General features: G+C 37.5%; 1 protein-coding gene and 1 pseudogene across 13 annotated transcripts in view; both read right to left on the bottom strand.

Moving 5' to 3' along the window:
• LOC103975259 (glycine--tRNA ligase, chloroplastic/mitochondrial 2) overlaps positions 1-14,941 on the bottom strand; it is a 59,664-nt gene extending 44,723 nt beyond the window's left edge. For 8 of the 13 annotated variants that reach the window (XR_010494491.1, XR_010494493.1, XR_010494492.1 and 5 more), the window contains exons 1-12: positions 14,616-14,941; positions 11,886-11,936; positions 11,480-11,547; positions 9,273-9,354; positions 7,654-7,717; positions 5,643-5,698; positions 5,376-5,453; positions 4,440-4,514; positions 4,290-4,360; positions 2,263-2,379; positions 2,075-2,176; positions 1,780-1,903 (exon numbers count right to left, since the gene is read on the bottom strand). Coding sequence is in view for 7 of the 13 variants with exons in the window: in XM_009390172.3 (XP_009388447.2) it covers positions 1,780-1,903; positions 2,075-2,176; positions 2,263-2,379; positions 4,290-4,360; positions 4,440-4,514; positions 5,376-5,453; positions 5,643-5,698; positions 7,654-7,717; positions 9,273-9,354; positions 11,480-11,547; positions 11,886-11,936; positions 14,616-14,882 (1,155 nt within the window). In the remaining 6 variants the exon portion in view is untranslated. Of the gene's footprint in view, positions 1-1,779; positions 1,904-2,074; positions 2,177-2,262; positions 2,380-4,289; positions 4,361-4,439; positions 4,515-5,375; positions 5,454-5,642; positions 5,699-7,653; positions 7,718-9,272; positions 9,366-11,479; positions 11,548-11,885; positions 11,952-13,299; positions 13,405-14,615 lie in introns of those variants that run through there. The other 5 variants (XM_018819493.2, XM_065139596.1, XM_065139597.1 and 2 more) reach the window with 5 other exon arrangements.
• Positions 14,942-16,991: 2,050 nt separating this feature from the next.
• Positions 16,992-18,381, bottom strand: LOC135630685 (uncharacterized; annotated as a pseudogene).
• Positions 18,382-18,460: the final 79 nt, after the last annotated feature.

Here is an 18,460-nt window from a genome sequence, read left to right on the forward strand (position 1 = left end):
TTCGTAAAATCAATCATCGTACTGTTGCTGGTCGTAAGATTTTCCATAATACGACGGCTATGAATACGATGACCTTCGCTCTGTGTCTACGTCGTGTAGGCTCTATCACATCTACTCAAAATCATCCACTACCTTCCCCTTCCATGTACAAACTTGACCAATACCTCATTAAGCTCCATGATCTGAATCTTGGGGAGCATATGTAAAATACTACACCTCAGTCCATGCACCACCCTCAAATTGTGTACACAGGACCATCGACTCCTTGGCATCGCCACCATCATCGTTCGAGGCACTGCTGTCCACGTCGCTGCCATGTTTCTGGACCGAACGGGTTGTTGAATGCGATTATGAAGGTGTCACTTCACCCGACTCGATTCTTTCCAACAATGCAGTTGATGTTATTGCCTTTCCCTTTGTCTTTGCCTTTGTACACTGGGCGGACGGTTGTGACGGTTGGATGTCTCTTGAGTCTTGATAAAAGTATTCTTCTTCTTAATCCTTCCAAATTTGATACAATCCACAAATCATAGCTATGTTGAGTTTAAGGGAGTGAAAATATGAGAATAAGAAAGAGATGTGAGTGAGAAAGAGTTCGTGAGTGAAATAAGTTGAAAGAGAGGGGAGGAAAGGACTTAAAAACCCTTTCCTATGGTTCAAACGATTAATTTGACCATTTGAAATAGGGCAATCTCAGCCCTTGATTAGTAACAATCGAAATCTGACCGTTATCAATCGATATAAGTCAGTAATAGTCGGATTTCAACTGTTACTGCCTGGTATAGACCCTGTATCGCCCGATATGAGGTCATGTAATGATATCGCTCGATAGAAGGTGGTCCACGTACCGGTCCCATACTTACCGCTCGTATCGGGCAATACAGGTCAGCACGATGAACCTTGCCATAAAGTGTTCATTTTTTTAAGATATAGCATGTATGCATCACTATACAGTGATTTAAAAAGGCGCTCGGGCGAGGCGAGGCGAGGCCCGAGTGCCTCGCTTCACTTCCAGGCGCCACCTAGGCGCTCGCCTGAGCCCAAGCACTGGGCGCTTCGAGCGAGCGCCTGGGTTAAACCAGGCGACCAAACTAGGATTTTAGGTCTGGTTCGGTCTCCGGTGGTTAGTTGGTTCAATCAAACCAACTAAAACCGATATCAACTATCGCTGCCCAACCCTAACCTTGCTCGTTGCCGCTCACCGCTATCGCTGCTCGCTACCGCTGCCGCTGTCGCCGCTGCCACTGCTCGCTGTTGCTGCCGCTGTCGTCGCTCCCGCTGCCGCTACAGCTTCCTCTTTTCTCAGTCAGCACCCCCTTACACTCCTCTTCCTTCTTCTCCTTCTATATACTGTTAACAGTATATATATAGTATACTGTTAATAGTATACTAATAATAGTATTTATATTTATTAGATTAATAATATATTATTTTAATTTTAATACTGTTAATTTTCTTAATTTAATAGCATATTTTTATTTAAAATTTTAAATAATTTTATTTATTAATTATATTATATATTTTTATATTTTAGCGCCTCGCTTCGCTCGGGCGAGCGCCTAACGCCTTGGGTGTTTTTAGACCTTAGCGCCTTTTGGCGCCTAGCGCTTTTTAAATCACTGTCACTATATCATGTCATATCTACTCTAAGATATATTAGATCATGATAGATGGCTGAGAAGTTTTCAAGTCATGATACATGGCTCATCTTCATAAAATCAGTAATGCTTTAGCGATAATCCTGAACCAAAGAATAAAATAGAATAAAAATAAAGGAACCTTCTTCGATCCTGGATTTGGAAACTTTTGGAACATAAGATGGTTTCCTTCCAAAGAAATTCCTAATGGATGCCCAAGAGTTTCTCGTGTCTTCACCCAAAGTTGAGCACATTGCCGAGCAAGACTGCAGAATTTAAGATAATAAGCACAGAAGTCAATAATACTATTTAATCCTTTATTGCAGAATCATGCAAAAGAAACCATATCACCGAAAGTACAACCCTCTACTTCCACAATCTCTATTATACATAACTTTAAACATACATCAGTTCTATACAAGAGCAAATAGTCTCACCTACGCATGCGACCAAAATATCTAGCACGTTCAGTCACACCAACAAAGCCTCTAGAATCTAAAATATTAAAAGCATGAGAAGCCTTCAAAAGCTGATCATACCTAAGAGATTGTCAGCCAAAAGTTATATTTAACAAAACTTGAACAGTTAATGTACGCTAGAATTGAAATAAAATTCTTAGACATACGCTGGAATTGGAAGTTCAAGGGCCAGCAAGGATTGAGCTTCTTCCTCAAAATTCTCAAAGCACTGTTGAATATGATCAATATTGGCATGCTCCAAATAATATGCACTCATTTCCTTCCTAAATCAGAAAACCCAACACTATTATCATGATAGTGCATGTCATGTACATTTCAGTTGACATTACAACAGTATATTATGAATTGATCAAGCAATTATTTTGTCATCCATTAGCCCATAAAAGGCAAGATAAGCATTATAAAGCAAGGTATGCAATACCGTGCAATTATTTTGTCATCCATTAGCCCATAAAAGACAAGATAAGCATTATAAAGCAAGGTATGCAATATCGTACCGTACCGGTGTTTCGAGATTGGTTCGGTATGGTACGGTACCATGTATCGAGCAGTACACCAGTGCGTACCAAGCGGTTTTATATATTTCTTCCCTTAACTGTAGCACTGCTACAGTGTAACACTGTAGTACTGTAGCACGTTCCGTCCGGTAGCGGACGGTCTGCGTACCCGTATGCTGTCGGACCAATACGTACCGCCCATACCGAGCGGTACCATTCGAAATTGCATACCAATTTCGAATATAAAGTCATCTTTGTAACTAATTCATCAACATTGAACATGAATTAAAGGTTGATTACAAGAATACAGACTTAGCTATAGAACATTTCAATAGTCAACTTCCAAACAAATACAAAGGAGAGTAATAAATAATCACCACTAGAATGTTACTAACTATAAAACAAAGACTGAATAAACTTTGACATTTTTATTTAGTAATCCTGATCAATTGAAATTTAAAATACAATCTGTTCTTCTAAAGCATGATTGTGACAACAAAAAACTGTATCATACTAAAAACATAAATATCAACTCTAAAACATGATCATGTAAGAAACCATGGTTTGCAATACCATAACGTACCGCTCAATATGGGTGGTACATACCAGTCCGATAGAGAATTGGTATGGTGGTACATCAGTACACCTTAGTGTACTATGTGTCAGTATGCTTAATACAGCTTGGTATGTACCATATCGACAGTTGATCGATACACCGGTACAGTACGGTATTCAGAACCTTACAAGAAACAACTGATATCTTATTAAGAAAATATATCCAATGAGACATTATAATGTCATTCTTTGTTTTATTACCTTGCAGATTGATATAGTACTCAGGATCACGTACATTAAGTAGTTTGTAATCTCTGAAACAAAATTCTTATCCAGTAAACATTATATGTTTGGAATAGATTACAAAACTAATGTTTTTTATATCAGTTCATCAATTGCTATAGCAAATTTTGCAACACAAATAAACATTTCCTTTTCTACCAGTGCCACCTGGGCACAAGCTGACCCCAACCTTGGGGGAGGTGGAATTACAGCCACAAGGGCGAAAAGCACACAACACACAAGCAGCAGACGAACTATAAGGATTAAACCCTCAGCTTCTTGAAATACACCCAGATGCACAAATGCATCAAGGGATTGTATAAACATACATTTAGCTACAACTATCACTGGATCTGAAATGATTATAATATTATATAACATAATCCAGTAAATTTTAGGTTTGGACTATAAATATCTATTAATAATTTAGATTCGATTGTACATTTCTTTATTTATAGATAATTATATATAAATTTGAATATGTTAATTGAATTTCATATGAAGCTTCATATGCTTCCATACACGTACGAGCTATGTTGTACTTTGACCACCAATATACCATGATCACTCCTTGTAACTTTGAGCATGCCATTCGTGTAGCTTGATTGCTTTCGTCAATTGATTTCAGTTCATGTGGATGTAAATCTAAAAAGCTACAAGAATCAGATCTAACGAATCCTTTAAGGATAACAAAAAGTTCTCAATTGGAAGCTTTGTATCCTATCAAAAAACTGACAATATTGCGAAATATAATCTTGTGTAGGACTACTGAGAAAATATCATATAAGCAAGATAAGAAACAAATATGTTGGAGAAGTAATTAGATATAAGCAATATACTCATTTTCCAAAAATAGTTCTCCATATGTAATTCCATCTGAATACTGGATCTTCTTGAAATGATTGACCCCCTGTCAAACATGCTTATTTCAAAAGTGCTTTATAAGAGAAAAAAATGATGTAATATTTTCATGATCCACAAATCTTTACCTGAAGTAACATAAGGATTCTTTCAAGACCATAAGTTATTTCCACAGAAATGGGCAAAAGTGGAAGGCTTCCAGCCTGAAAGATAATTTTATTAATATCAATTGTCATCAGCATGCTGCATCTCTTGAAAGCTTGAGAGCTACAGAGTTATTTTAAGGTCCAAAACTTAATATTACAAATGAAAGAGAAAGAATTGCAGGATAAAGTTCATAACAAAATCAATAATATGGACACTTCCATATATAAAAAATATATTTAGACAGTGATAAATGACAATAACACAAATGATGGAAGCCACTACAAACATAAAAGGGTGAACGAATACATGAGGCTCCCAGCAATGCAAGGTATGGGAAAAGTCAATACATCCAAGCTCCAGCTTTACCCCTACAGATAGTGGCATGGAGGAAGTGGCAACCCGATGAAGCAACGGGACAGCAGTGGTAAGGTGGCAAGGTGGTGGAGGGACAATCACGAGATGGCGAGGAGGGGAGGGAGACATATCGGGAGAAAGAAAGTGAGGGGAGAGGGATAGGCTTATCGCTCGATGTCCCGATTTTAATCATTAAGACTGGGTAGTAAGTCAATTTGGTAGGTGTTAAATCAGATTCTGCATACTTCCCATATCGGTAGGGTTACCAATAACCCTTTTTCAGACAGGACAGCACAAACGGTCATTTTCTGGTCCAACCAGTAAATTCCGATCAATGCAAACCAGTTTAGTTGGTATCAATGGTACCAAGTCTCACCCTCAGCAGGAGCTACTATGACCATATTTTACAAAAAAAACATACAAGAGTAAGAACTAAGATTGAATGGATTTGAGATTTCCTAAATCCTAAAAGCACATGGCCAAATTTGAAGAGAACAAGTTGTGATGATGATACCAAAAAGATTTGTGAACATAGAACTTTCTGTATACAGAGACCAAAATACCTGCTGAAAGTACGTGAACTGAGTAATTTCCATACCATCCATCCATATTTCCCAGCCTAATCCCCATGCTCCAAGAACCTGTGAGATATTCAATAAAAAAACAAAGAGAATACCAGTAATGCATCTGATAAAAAGCTCTTAGGAAGATTTTCAACACAATCTTTGAAGCCCAATCAAATATTCATTGCTTAAGGCTACTTTATAAAACACTCCACAAGAAAGAAACTAAAATTAGAAACGTTCACCAATTGAGGTTTAAGGCTTTACCGGGCTTTCCCAATTGTCCTCCACAAAACGAATGTCATGTTCATTCACGTTGATTCCTAAAATGAAGAGAAAGCATACTTTTAAACTAAAAGTAAAAAAAATAACCTGTACAAACAAGAAAAGAACAGAAAAGAAATAGCAGCTATCTGTTCCTTTAAAGTGCAAGGTCTGTTTTGTTAATGAGGTTCCTTTCCTGCCATCAATATAAAATGGCACATAACTTATTTAACAAATAAGTCAGCCATCAAAAACTGCTGCTATTAGTACAGATTACAGAATATCTGAAATCATTACTGTCATGTTGAATAACGAAGGCGTGCTACATATCAGTTCTCCATCATCAAGTGGATGGTATCTTGGTGGTCATGGTGTAACAAGATACAAAATATTTCATGTTTTCTGTAAGATTCCACATTCTAATCTTAAACCCTTCCCTCCACTCTCGCATTCCTGTTCCATATTTTTATTTCTTTTCCTTTCTACCCCTCTGAGCTACTTTTATAATCTTGGTTTCATCCTTTTCATGAAATAGATATTGTAGGTCTTGGGCGCAACTTATGCTCAAATATGTTTCTTACTCTAAAAGTAGCTGCTTACTGAAAATACAATTATCAACAACCAATGTCAATCCCATTCATTATCAATTAATTAAATTGCTAATGAGTTCCTCCTTGAGATGCAAAAATAAGCTACTAAACTTTGATTGGATAACTTAACTCTACTTTGGATTTCTAAGTTGTGATAATATTCTCTCAAACTGCCACATTGCACTCAATTTGTCTTGTTTAAGGTCCAGGCAAAACATGGTACTCTCTAGTCTCTACCACTACGTTAGTAACAAAATGGTTTTCAAAATAATAGTTGATAATTTATTGATTTTATATAGATCATTCATATCGATAAAAGAATTTGAACCATTTACAAGAAAAAAAGAGCACTGTGCATCTTTTGGCAAAGTAGAGGAATAGTCTAGTAACTGGTCTCTTTGGGGTGGTCTATGGCCAAAAATGAACAGTAAATGATATGCCCATGTATTATTTCTTCATCTTTCTTTTGTATTACAGAACCTCTAAATATTCTCGTCTATATTTGCTGCAACAATGCTTAGGTTTAGTTCAAAAAAATTTTTGAGAGGACAAGTTCACTAAATGTTCATCTATCCACTCAAGTCAAAATCTTCAAGTGGTTGACCCCTCGATGAAAGTATTCAATTTGTTGAGATGTTAGTGAAGTAATATCAATTTAGATGCAACTTGATCTCTTGTTTGTTTACAGTGGATGTCAATCATATTTTGTTCTAATGTAAATTGCAATGAAGGTATGTAACATAAGAGTCCCACTGCTAGCTATTTTTTGTAGGAACATTTGCATCCCTCCTAAGTGAAAAAAGTGATATGGATTTGCTATTATGATCTACTAGAGGCTCAGAAGACCAAAAATTCTAAAATCTTCAGAATATTGAATTTTATCCTGTCAAGCGCTTCAAAGGTTGATGGTGGCACACTGACACTGTCATGATTCTATGAATACCCCACCTTTGACAGAGGAAACAACCACCAAAACCATCTTTATTGTTGCAGCCTTGCAGGAACTTAGACTCGTTTGGCATCTGATTTAGCTAGCCATGATGCCAAAGAAGTGGCTCCCTCTAACAATATAGAACCACTAAATAAGTACATAAACATGATAATCACAGTTATTAGTTCACAAACGTACAGTTCCATATAAAAAGTACTAAGCAGACAAACACTATAAAAGATGCAGATACTTGCAATTCCAACCAAAAGGAGTATCAATCAAGTGGCACTTTTACCAATACGTCAAACAAACTTCCCACATAAGCCTTTTACCAATCAATTCATATTTCTCTTGCACCAATTCAAAGAAAGAAAAATCTTAGTCATTCATTGATCAATGATGATTTTAAACCTCATGGCTTATAGGCTCATACAGAAATGAACAGGAATATCTTGAGCAAAATGATCAGCTTAGCTAATGCAAAATATCTTACCTAATGCTGAAAGGCTACCAATGAAGAGATCTTGTGAATTTCCAGGATCAGGTTTTAAGATAACCTGAAGTTCTCAAATGAACAAAAGTTAAAAGAACCAAGTTGTGGAGTTGATAACATAAACTTTCTTAAAAAGTTAAATTACTCTTAAGCAAGGTTCGCCATACCGATGCGTACCGCCCGGTACGGGCGGTACGTACCGGTCCGAGAGGCGACCGGTACGCGGACCGCCCTATACCGGGCGGTACACCGAATTCAGTATATATCGGGCGGTAACGGTCGAAATTTCGACCGTTACCGCCCGGTACCATTCGGTAACGGTCGATTTCGACCGTTACCGCCCAATACCACTCGGTAACGGTCGAAATCGACCGGTACCACTCGGTAACGGTCGAAATCGACCGTTACCACACTGTAGCAGTGCTACAGTGCTCCAACGGTCAAATTGACCGTTGGAGCCCTTTCTCCTCCTATTTAAACTAATCTTCTCTCCCCTATTTCATTATACTCTCTTAAACTCTCTCTCAAACATTTCTTTTCTCTCATAAACTCTATAAAACAACGATTTGTGAATTCAATCGAGGTAAATTTGGGAAGATTAAGAGGAAGAACTTTCTAATCAAGAGGTATGTATTCGTTTTCTTTAATTAGAGAGTAATTAAGTTATTTAATGCTGCGATTAGTTATTTTAATGATGATTTAATCGAAATTTGTTTGATTTTATATCAATTTAATGTCTTTAATACCTATTAGGGTATTTGTCATGTTTATAGTGGTGAAAGAGAAGTAAATGATTAGTGTAGATAAATGATAAGTTTATCATAATTTGAATTTTGAATCATATTGGATTAAAATTACATATTTAATGTTTCTTTTATGTGTTTAACATATATATGATGGTAAAATAAGTTTAATTATGTTTTATTAAAGTTATTTAATACTGTAATTAGTTATTTTTACGATGATTTAATCAAATATGATTTATGACGATCAATCTACGATCAGTACCACATTGATGCATCAATGGCATACGGTGTATCAATACACTATGTCATGGGATCAATTTCATGATTGGGTCCAACAAACGTATCATATTGATATGTATCGGATCGAGGACCCCGATCCACCACCCGTGGAGGCTCGTCGTTCGTTTTGGTGGTAGAATTAACAATCAGGTATATCTAGATATATGATTATTTAATTCATTTGAATTTTAGAGTTTATATTGTAACAAAATAGTCTAACAATTCAACTGATTTTTCTATAGATATTTCAATCTATAACGAGCTGAAATACGAACCTCGAACAAGACTACCTCAAAGCCCGAAAAAGATATGTGATGCTATTTTTATCTAATTTACATTGATTTTGCTAAACTTATACTATTACTATATTTATTTGTAACTTGAAAACTCTATCCTAACTTTTTTTTTAATTTTCAGGTATTTTCGGAGGGATAAATCGGTAAAATCAAGTGTACCGAGCGGTACACCTCGGTATACCGCTCGGTACGCCGTACCGTACTGTACCGAGCCGGCGTCGAAACGCCGGTACGGTACGGTTCGGCGAACCTTGCTCTTAAGCAACATTTGTAGGAAAATAACAAACCAAGCTCTAACCTGAAATTGAGTGTGGCATTGAAGCCTATTAGGATTGTCCCCATAACGGCTATCATCTGGTCGCACACTGGGTTCCGCATACCTTTGACAAATCTTTTATGTCAATCATTTTAAGAAACCTGTTCTAATATGCTTGAAGAACATGAGAACAAATCTTATCATGCATAAATAAAGAGGCATTTTTCAGAAAAGCAAGTATAGTAGGATACATATGAATGTTTGACAGAATTTAATGTGCCAGTGGAGCAAGGGAACAAGTCTTGTTATGTTATTTCAACAGTTGAATAAAATAACTAAAACAAACCTGTTACAACTTTCACATGGTGACCATATGTGATATTTATTCTGCTTAAAAAGGCATATAGCAAGATGGAAACACTACACGGCATCTCTAGTGTGCAAGACTTTGGATCCCGATATAGAAGCACAAAAGAATGAGAAAGATATTTAGAATTGACTAGCCTATCTGATTCCTATGCTAATCCTCTCTAAATGATTCTTGCGTTGATGAATGAATCAAAATCAGCATGATTTGTAGAGATAGTGGAAACATAGTGGTGCAAACTGCAAGCTGCTTGGTAAAAAGGGAGGTTGAGTCCAGAAACCTAACAATCATTCAAAGAAGGTTCTTGGAAAGGAATGCAATTTCACCTAAACCGGCATATACCAGCCAGGACCTACCAATCCGGGCATAAACTGGTACATAGACCATCCAATTTCAGATGGTCCACAAACAGTAGTGGGCTAATCGTTCAGCAAACCCATTTCAGCTTTTTTAACCATAAATAAAAATCCTTTACCCTACCCCACCACACCCCTTCTCACGTGCCTCTCTCTGGTGACCTATGTTGCACATCGTCCACTGCCTGTTGCCTGCCAGTAGAACTCCTCTCCTGCTCATCCTTCACCTTCTCCTCATCCTCCTCTACCACTACCTCCTCCACCATCACCTCCTACCCCCTCCTCTTCTTCTCTACCCCCTCTTCCTTTTCTTCTCATTTTCATCCTCTTTTTTTCCTCTTCCTCCCCCTTTTGGTGTCATGTTACATACTAATGTACAGGTACTGATACATAAATACATGTTAGGGCCGACTAGTCCAACCGGCTACTAACATGAGTCTAATATCCAAAATTGCAATCCTTGCTACTTGGAGCATATCCTCAAGTGCATGCTCGTACAAATCCCGAGTTACACTCATTGACTAACACGGTTTCTCTTTGTAGGTCCTTAGGGGACCACATGAGGTTTCGGTCAAACTGACCCTTTGCAAGCAAGTGTCACAAGGGCATTGCATGATTTAGGCAAAATCATGCTAACTTCATGTCTTTATACCAAGCTTGAACTGCCCAATTAATTTTGGTCAATCGTTAGACTATCAAACCAATAAATATCACCATGGCAAACCATATCAGGTAGTATCACAAACCTTGATTTAATACAACCCAACATTATGATGCACAAACACTCAAAATCATATCCATGGACTTCCATAATCCAAATAATTGATGAAAATTTAAGCATATTTGATTGCCCATACCATCTAACATGTTTTTGTTAATGGGATGATATATATAGACATACATAGATATTGATAGGGCACTTATATAAGTCTTCAAGACATGGCAAATATTGGCAATTTGAACATAGTTTGGACTTTTTACTTACTCCTTAATATATAAAACTCGTGTTATCATATTTATGAACTTTTTATTTATGCATATATGAAGTAGATGATTGTTTAAATGTACAATTTATAAAATTATAATAATATACAAAAAAATTCATATATAATTGCTATATCCATGTTGTGTCATATCCTTCTTTTATTAGAGTTTATATGGCGTGTCAGTATCATATCATGTTTTTGTCACATGCATGTTCCATGCTTTACAGACTGTCTAATACGCCCTTAGGTATCAAGAATATTATTTATAATTCATGATGAAATTGCATCCCAAATTAACCACCATGGCATATTCTCAAAGGAGCATTTGACTCCTAAATCTTGTAAACCAGTAGCTATCTAGGACAATTATTACGAAAAGAAAATGTTGCACCAGTCTAAAATAGATTTTAACACTACAACTTTTGGTAATGAACTAAAATCTTTCAAAAGATTCACTTTGCCATGTAAAAAAGCATGAAGCAGACATATGAATCATGACAACATAACCATAGGTCCATAGCAATCCAAAAGTGTACTTACGCAACATTCCATGGTTCTGGTCCTAGTACCCGCAAGAATGTCAATGGATTCATTGTGCCTGCTCCAACCTGATAGACCAATTCAAAAAAAAGTAATAAGATATTGTAAATTTGACAGAACTAGTGTGAGTATTAAAAAAAGTTAAGGATACTTCATTTGCCAAATTTAAATATGAATATAATCAGAGAACAGGCAATGTAACAAGAAAACTCATTGCTAGGTATGCCTTCCTGCAGCTACCAACAATTTTTACTATTTAAATTCTAGTGTATTAAGTCTTTTGACTAAACTGTAAAGCATATACTTCCAACAGAAATGTTGCAGATATAGATAAACACTAACAACAGCATTTGCAAAGGTGAATGCAAGTATTGTCCTGAGGATGAACAAAGAAAACTAATGTTACCTCAGTGTTGCTGCATTGCATTATGGCACACCCAACGGAAGCCCAGTAGTCCTACAGTTTTGGCATCTATCAGTACACCAAAGGAAAATAAATAATCACAGTAAACAATGTAACATTGAACCAAAAAATCTAATTGATCCCTAACAACCAAAAGAAGAAAATTATGTCCATAATATATGAAATGATAAGTGATATCTAAAAACAAAAAGGAAAAAGTTAATTATGTTTTGCATGGCAATGGTTCAAAGACTGGTCTGCTACTAAACCCAGATGGTGGTCAGAATTATATGGTAACCATACCGACTTGAACTGATACAAAAAGAATATTATCTCCATGATAATGATTCAAATACCAATCAAGTATTCATACTAATTGTGGTTGAACTTGAGCCAGTACCAATTACACTAGTCAGTTTCAATAACAAACTTGTCCTTTTCCCTCTTTTAATGCATATTTGCCGCCCTTTTATTTTATACATTTTATGATATGTTATTAAACATATCATTAAAAAAACATTAGTAGAACTGTTAAAAAAATAAAAAATAGCATACACACACTTGTCAATCAAGGCATATATTGGAAACTTGTACATACAAATTTGATAATATATGAAAATAAGATTTGAAAATTTTAATAATCAAAGTCAAAAACACATGCATAATACAAACCTCATTGTCCCCCTATTAATGTCAGGATGAATGCATCTGCCTTAGGAACTGTTTGTGGTTGGATGTCATCATCATATGTCCACAACCTAGATATCACATCATGTTCACATCACATGATGTCGGTACTTTGTAGACACAATGCTACATGTTGATAAGATAAGCACTACCAACAAGGGCTGGTATAGGCAGTGCTCCACCACACAGGAGAGGAAGCTTTGGTGGTAATATGAATCAAGGTTTGCAATATCGCTTAGTACGATATAGTACAGGCAGTATGTAACACTCTGACAATCTACTGGTATGCGAACCAAACCAGGATAAGCTGACCAGTATACCTGGTACAAGGTCAGCACAAGGCCCATCTGGTACGCCCAGTATAGGACTTGTGTCACCCGGTACAAGGCATGTACCATCTAGCACAAGAACAGTAACATCCATGCAGGGTGATAGACAGGCTCGATAGCCGATATGTGCAATTTCTTGTTTCTATTTTTTCCAATTTTTTTTGGTATTTTTTTGAACATTTGTACATGTCGACATATTGACACTTGGTACACTGGCACAAACTGATACAATAGTCTGAGCCCTAACCAATATATGAGATTGCAAACCTCGACATGAATGACCATGTCTGTTGTTGAGCCCTAGTGGTATTATTACTATGTAGCCCTTAATAGCACTCATTTGATTCAGAAACAATGCTGTTGGTAGACACAATGCTACATGTTGATAAGATAAGCAATACCTGACAAGGGTTCATAAACATATGGTCGGGGCTTAAAATGGTGCTCCAACACATAGGAGATGAAGCTCTTGCAGTAATACAAATGACCATATCCGCTGCCAAGCACTAGCAATATTGCTACTATGTCGCTCCTGTGGGCAATAGCATCCATTTGATTCAGCAAAATGAAACCAGCTATCAATGCAAGCCTTTGTTTAATAGTGTGCATTGCTAGGGCCAAGTGGAAGGTATACGTGTTCTATTTGTACTGACTAATGTACACTGCTTTGGAGTGGATTAAATCCAACTCAGATCCCAATAGGACCCACCAAACCAACCAAGGGCGATCATTTAATGTGTTTTGCTCATTCCTCGGGCTTCTATGACAAATCTTTTCATCATAAGGCTTCTTAAAGCTTCTAACTTTTTCATATTTGAACCAATAAACAAAAACCTAAAAAGGGACCTTTCTTGCGACAATAGTTGAGCAGCAACAATAGTTGCAGGCTAAGAGAGGAGTGGACAAGAAAGAGAGCAAAGAGGGTAGAGGGAATAAGAGGAGAGAAGTGAAGAAGAAGAGGGAGGAAAGAGGAAGTGGGAGTGTTGGCCCTGCCTAAGCACCTAGGCAACCGCCAAAGCATCTCTTGACACCAATGGCATATATTGTCAGGGTAACGACGATTGAAGTACGACCAAGACTGTTGTTTACAATACCTGTTCTGAAAAAAATTATTTGTCAAGAAGATGTACTAAAGGATCTAGAAAGGGCCTATAAAGAAATTTGTTTGCTACATCCCTAATAATTGTTTAAATGCTACCTATACTTGAGATGACCAAGTAGAATTTTACAATCTCATAACTGGAATGTCACATTTTCAAATCATTAGCAGTGGCTAAGATGTCGGTGAAGACACTAATGGTAGGTCAAACAAAAACATCCACGTAACACCTACATAAGCTTGTCAATAGAATTGGACCAGACCAATCAACAAGATTGGGAATCAGTAGCAGTCCTCAGTGGGTATCACTTGTTAGCCTATCGCAAACAGAAAAGTAACAAGAACGATGATAGACAGGGAAGCTTGATCATGGTAGCCGTGAGAGATAACACAGTCCAAAACTTAACAAGACTCGTTGTACCCGTATGGTGTCACATGGAATTACGGAACGATGGGCGGCAAAAGACTCGCTCACATCTTGGTATCGGAATTCAAATTGTTGATGCATTGCTTCTAGGAAGATCAATTACCGCAATTAGACACATATGTACTCATAACATCTTCGAGATTCAAGCGTTAGACAAGAAGAGAGAATCTCAGAGGAGGGTGGCTGCAAACCTGAAGATGCTGAATGGCCTGCTGGAAGGTGAGAACGGAAGGCTTGCCTAGGGTTTCTGGAGGCTCCGATTGAGGACGGGAAGCTGAAGACGAGACCATCGTAGCCGAGACGCAAGTTCTTGTGAGAGATGGGAGCAATCGACGGCGGAGAGATGACTTGCGGGAATACCTAAGGCCTCGTGCTCGTGTCCGGTGGCGCGGGGGAGGGGAACGAACTCCGCTGGGGAGGGGCGGAGCGACGAAGGAACGGGTGAGAGCGAGCGCCATCCGAAGGGGAGCGGGAAAGGGATAAAGTTGAGAACGGGAAGAGACCGAAGAGGGGGAGACGTTTGGAGATAACCCAAATCCAAACTTTATAAGGCGTTATATGTATTAGAAGCTTACCACATGTAGGCCATTCGACCGGTTCGTACCGCCTCCCTATGCCATGCGTAGGTTTTGTTCGTATACGTCTGTTTTATATATATATAAAAACAATGATTATCTATTAATTAAGGACTAATTATATATTTATATATAATTAATTATTTTTATATTTTTATATTTTTATATTTATATTAATATTTATATACTTATGAAAGTAAAATATTTAACTTTATTTTTCCTCACCTCATCGACTCTATTGATTTATCACTAAGATGATTCTGTCTCATTTCAGGGTATTATTGAGTACACAGAAAAAGTGAGATTAAATATTTTATTTTTATAAATAATAATCTTAATATAATTTTAAAAATATAGAAATTGATGTACTAAAGATAACTAATTATATGAGATAATATATAATTAGCTTGTTAATTAATGCATAACACTCGTAAAGGTTGTGGGCAATAGTGTTTAGTTGCTTGTTTACATGCTCAAAATACAAAACTCTAATCTTGACAGACATATTAAAGATATGAAAACAAATGTTTCTCGGATATCAAGGAACAGGCATAGTTTTATTACAGATACGAATAGCTTCAAGGCAATCATGATAAGGAACAAGTTGAGCTGGGAGGCGTTTCATAGCCTATCGTGAATGGCCCTGATTTCAGCATGCAGAGAGCAGGTTGCTCAGTGGACAATGGAGTGTTCAAACACAATTTGTCATTCGATGCCTACATTGGTCATACAGTTGCAAATGAACTGTCACAGTGTATAGCAAAACGTGAGTCATTTCCTTGTTCGTTTGCAAAAAGGGGTGGAGAAGAAGTGTCCTCCGGCAGTTGGGTTTGATTATGAGGGAAGAAATGACTTGGAATCAAATAGAAAAGAAGTGGGATCGATGAGCTTGGTTTCATTTTGGTTCTTGCATATGAACCAAAGGGAAGTAACAATGGAGACTATAATAGAAGAGTCATGTTTCCCTGCTCTTCCCCCTCTTTCAACCATCCATTGATCAGCTAATCAAACATGTAAGTCTGCCCATAGGAAGTTTTCAAAGGAATATTTTGATTCTAAGAACTTTTTGACCCCAATTAGTCTTTCAACCTTTTTACTTCTTTCCATGGTCAATCTGCCTATCCCTCAAGAATCTATAAATATTTTTGAAGATCGTCAAACTTTAAGGGTGGGGAGACTCGAGAGCAAAGTGTATACGTATGATCATACCCACAAGAGATGGATGAAATAAATAATGCAGCATCTATAAGTTTCAGTTCTCGTTAGCTATCAAATATTTGACATAGAGGAGATTAGCAGCATCCGAACAATGGATGAAAGTTGGCCATTTGTTTCGAAGAATGTTGGAGAGCCAAGGATCCTCCACAACCTGATGTACTAACCATATTTGACCATTTTCCTTGGGCCCTGTTTGATGTGCTAAATAATTTGATAGATTCCCCTCCAAATAGGGGAAGATTTACTGCAATCTAGATTCCAAGGGTATGAACACCCATATTTGAAGTAAGGATGTTTGATTTGTTAAAAATCGGAGGTGATGAGAGGGTTATCCTTGAGAGAGAAGTCGATGTCATCTGTCGAGGAAAACAGACAGTAGCGGAGGAAGAAAGAGGAGGCGACAAATGAGGCTAACAACATCAATAGATGAGAGGAAGAGATACATGTGGTCAAAGATAGAGAAGACATCAAGAGTGTGAGCTGATTCAAAGCATTTACAAAAACAAAAAGTCCCTCCAAGTAAATTATTGAAAAAAGGATGCGTCCAAATAACAAATAAAAAAGAAAAGAGTTTTATGGGTAAATCACCCTAATTTAAAGAACGATAAATAACTGTTCGATTTTTCATAAGATTGATATAATGCAGAAGTTAAACATGGTAAAAGACAAACACATAGCAGTGAATTCTTAGCAAACACTCAATGAGGGGTCCATTTACAAAACAAATTGCCGTCTACTCGTATCAACATCGAAATATTGGTGTCTTGGTATAATTTTCAATGTATATAAGATAATTATATTCCTCCATACTAAACTTTATTATTCAACATCAGAGGTTTATCTTAAAAGAGAATAAAGAAAAACAGAGACCAGCCTACTGATGTTTCAGAATCTTATCATCTATTAAAACAAAGCAAAGTGAATGGGCTTTTACTCACATTGGTAAGAACAAATTACCCAAAGAAAAACCAGTCGTCTCTTGCGATTGAGATTCCCCAAGAGCCTGTGGTGCAGATAAAGGTAACATCTTCTCACCTGAGAGGCAGGTCTGAAACATGAAGACAGCATTCCCTATTGGTGGCCCAAAAAGGCAACTATAAACATCCCAAAATACCTCTACTGGAAGTCCGTCGACCAAAATTATCTGATTTCCACGAAATTTCCATGCGAGTCTCTTGATCTGCATTACCCTTTTCTTATTGACGTGGATTTCAAGGCATGGTTCATTCAGCCCTGCTGTGTCAAACTCTATCGCAACATCATGGGAGTGCCCATTGTCACAGAATCGAGCTTTCATTGAATAGACCTTCTTGCCATGTATGTGCTCCTTTCTGGCAATGAACACCGCATTTGAAGGAGGAGGTCTTGCATTTGTTCTCTGATAGGCTTCTTTGGTTAGATCGCCAAGCAGGAGGACCATCTTGAGATCAGAGATCACAGCAACAAAGAAACCTTCGAGTGGCTCAGGCCCTGGTCCGAACTTGGCAGCAGAGAGGTCCTAGAATGCGTGTATCTTGTTATTCTCCACCTCCACGCTCTTGGAACCATTCCTCTTGGAGAAAAGCCACGGCTTGATTTCCACCTTGCAGAGGCACTGGTTGGAGAAACCATCGATTCCCATGCTTAGGACTTGGCCCATCAGGGTCTTGCTCCAAGTGATGTTAATCATATGAGGACAGTAAGGATTTGAGCTTGGTAAATGCAAGTTACCAGATTCTGAGTAGTCTTGTTGGTTCTGGTGGAGGAATCGGAAACCTGGACTCCATGTTCAACAAAGCAAGAGGGGAAATCCCTCATTCTGGTGCTACGACTCCAATCTATAGAGATCTCGCAAGACCGATCACAATTGCAGAACTCATCACAAAGACCTTCCTTCACACAATTAAGAAGTCATGATCCCAAAAGAATCAAAGTCTTCGTCGGCCAAAATCGGCCAACAACACATCAACCGACCTAAAGAAAATGACCACAATACTCCTAAAGATGACTTAAAAAACCAAACCTGATGGAAGAACAAAAGGGAAATGAATCGAATCACATTATCTTAGTCCATCCTCGTATCCTCATAGTGTCAAGGGTTCCAGCTAATCTTGTGGGTGGTATGCCCTAGGTTTGTTTATGGCGAGACCAAAGAGCCAATCCCTCCCAGAACCAGTCGCGTGACTGGGGCATGTGGGCAGTGAAAAAGAAGAATTTTACTGCATACATTCCTTAATATAATTATATTGTGAAAGGATAAGAAG

The sequence above is a fragment of the Musa acuminata genome, chromosome BXJ3-2, assembly GCF_036884655.1.
Source record: "Musa acuminata AAA Group cultivar baxijiao chromosome BXJ3-2, Cavendish_Baxijiao_AAA, whole genome shotgun sequence".
Classification (NCBI taxonomy): Eukaryota; Viridiplantae; Streptophyta; class Magnoliopsida; order Zingiberales; family Musaceae; genus Musa; species Musa acuminata.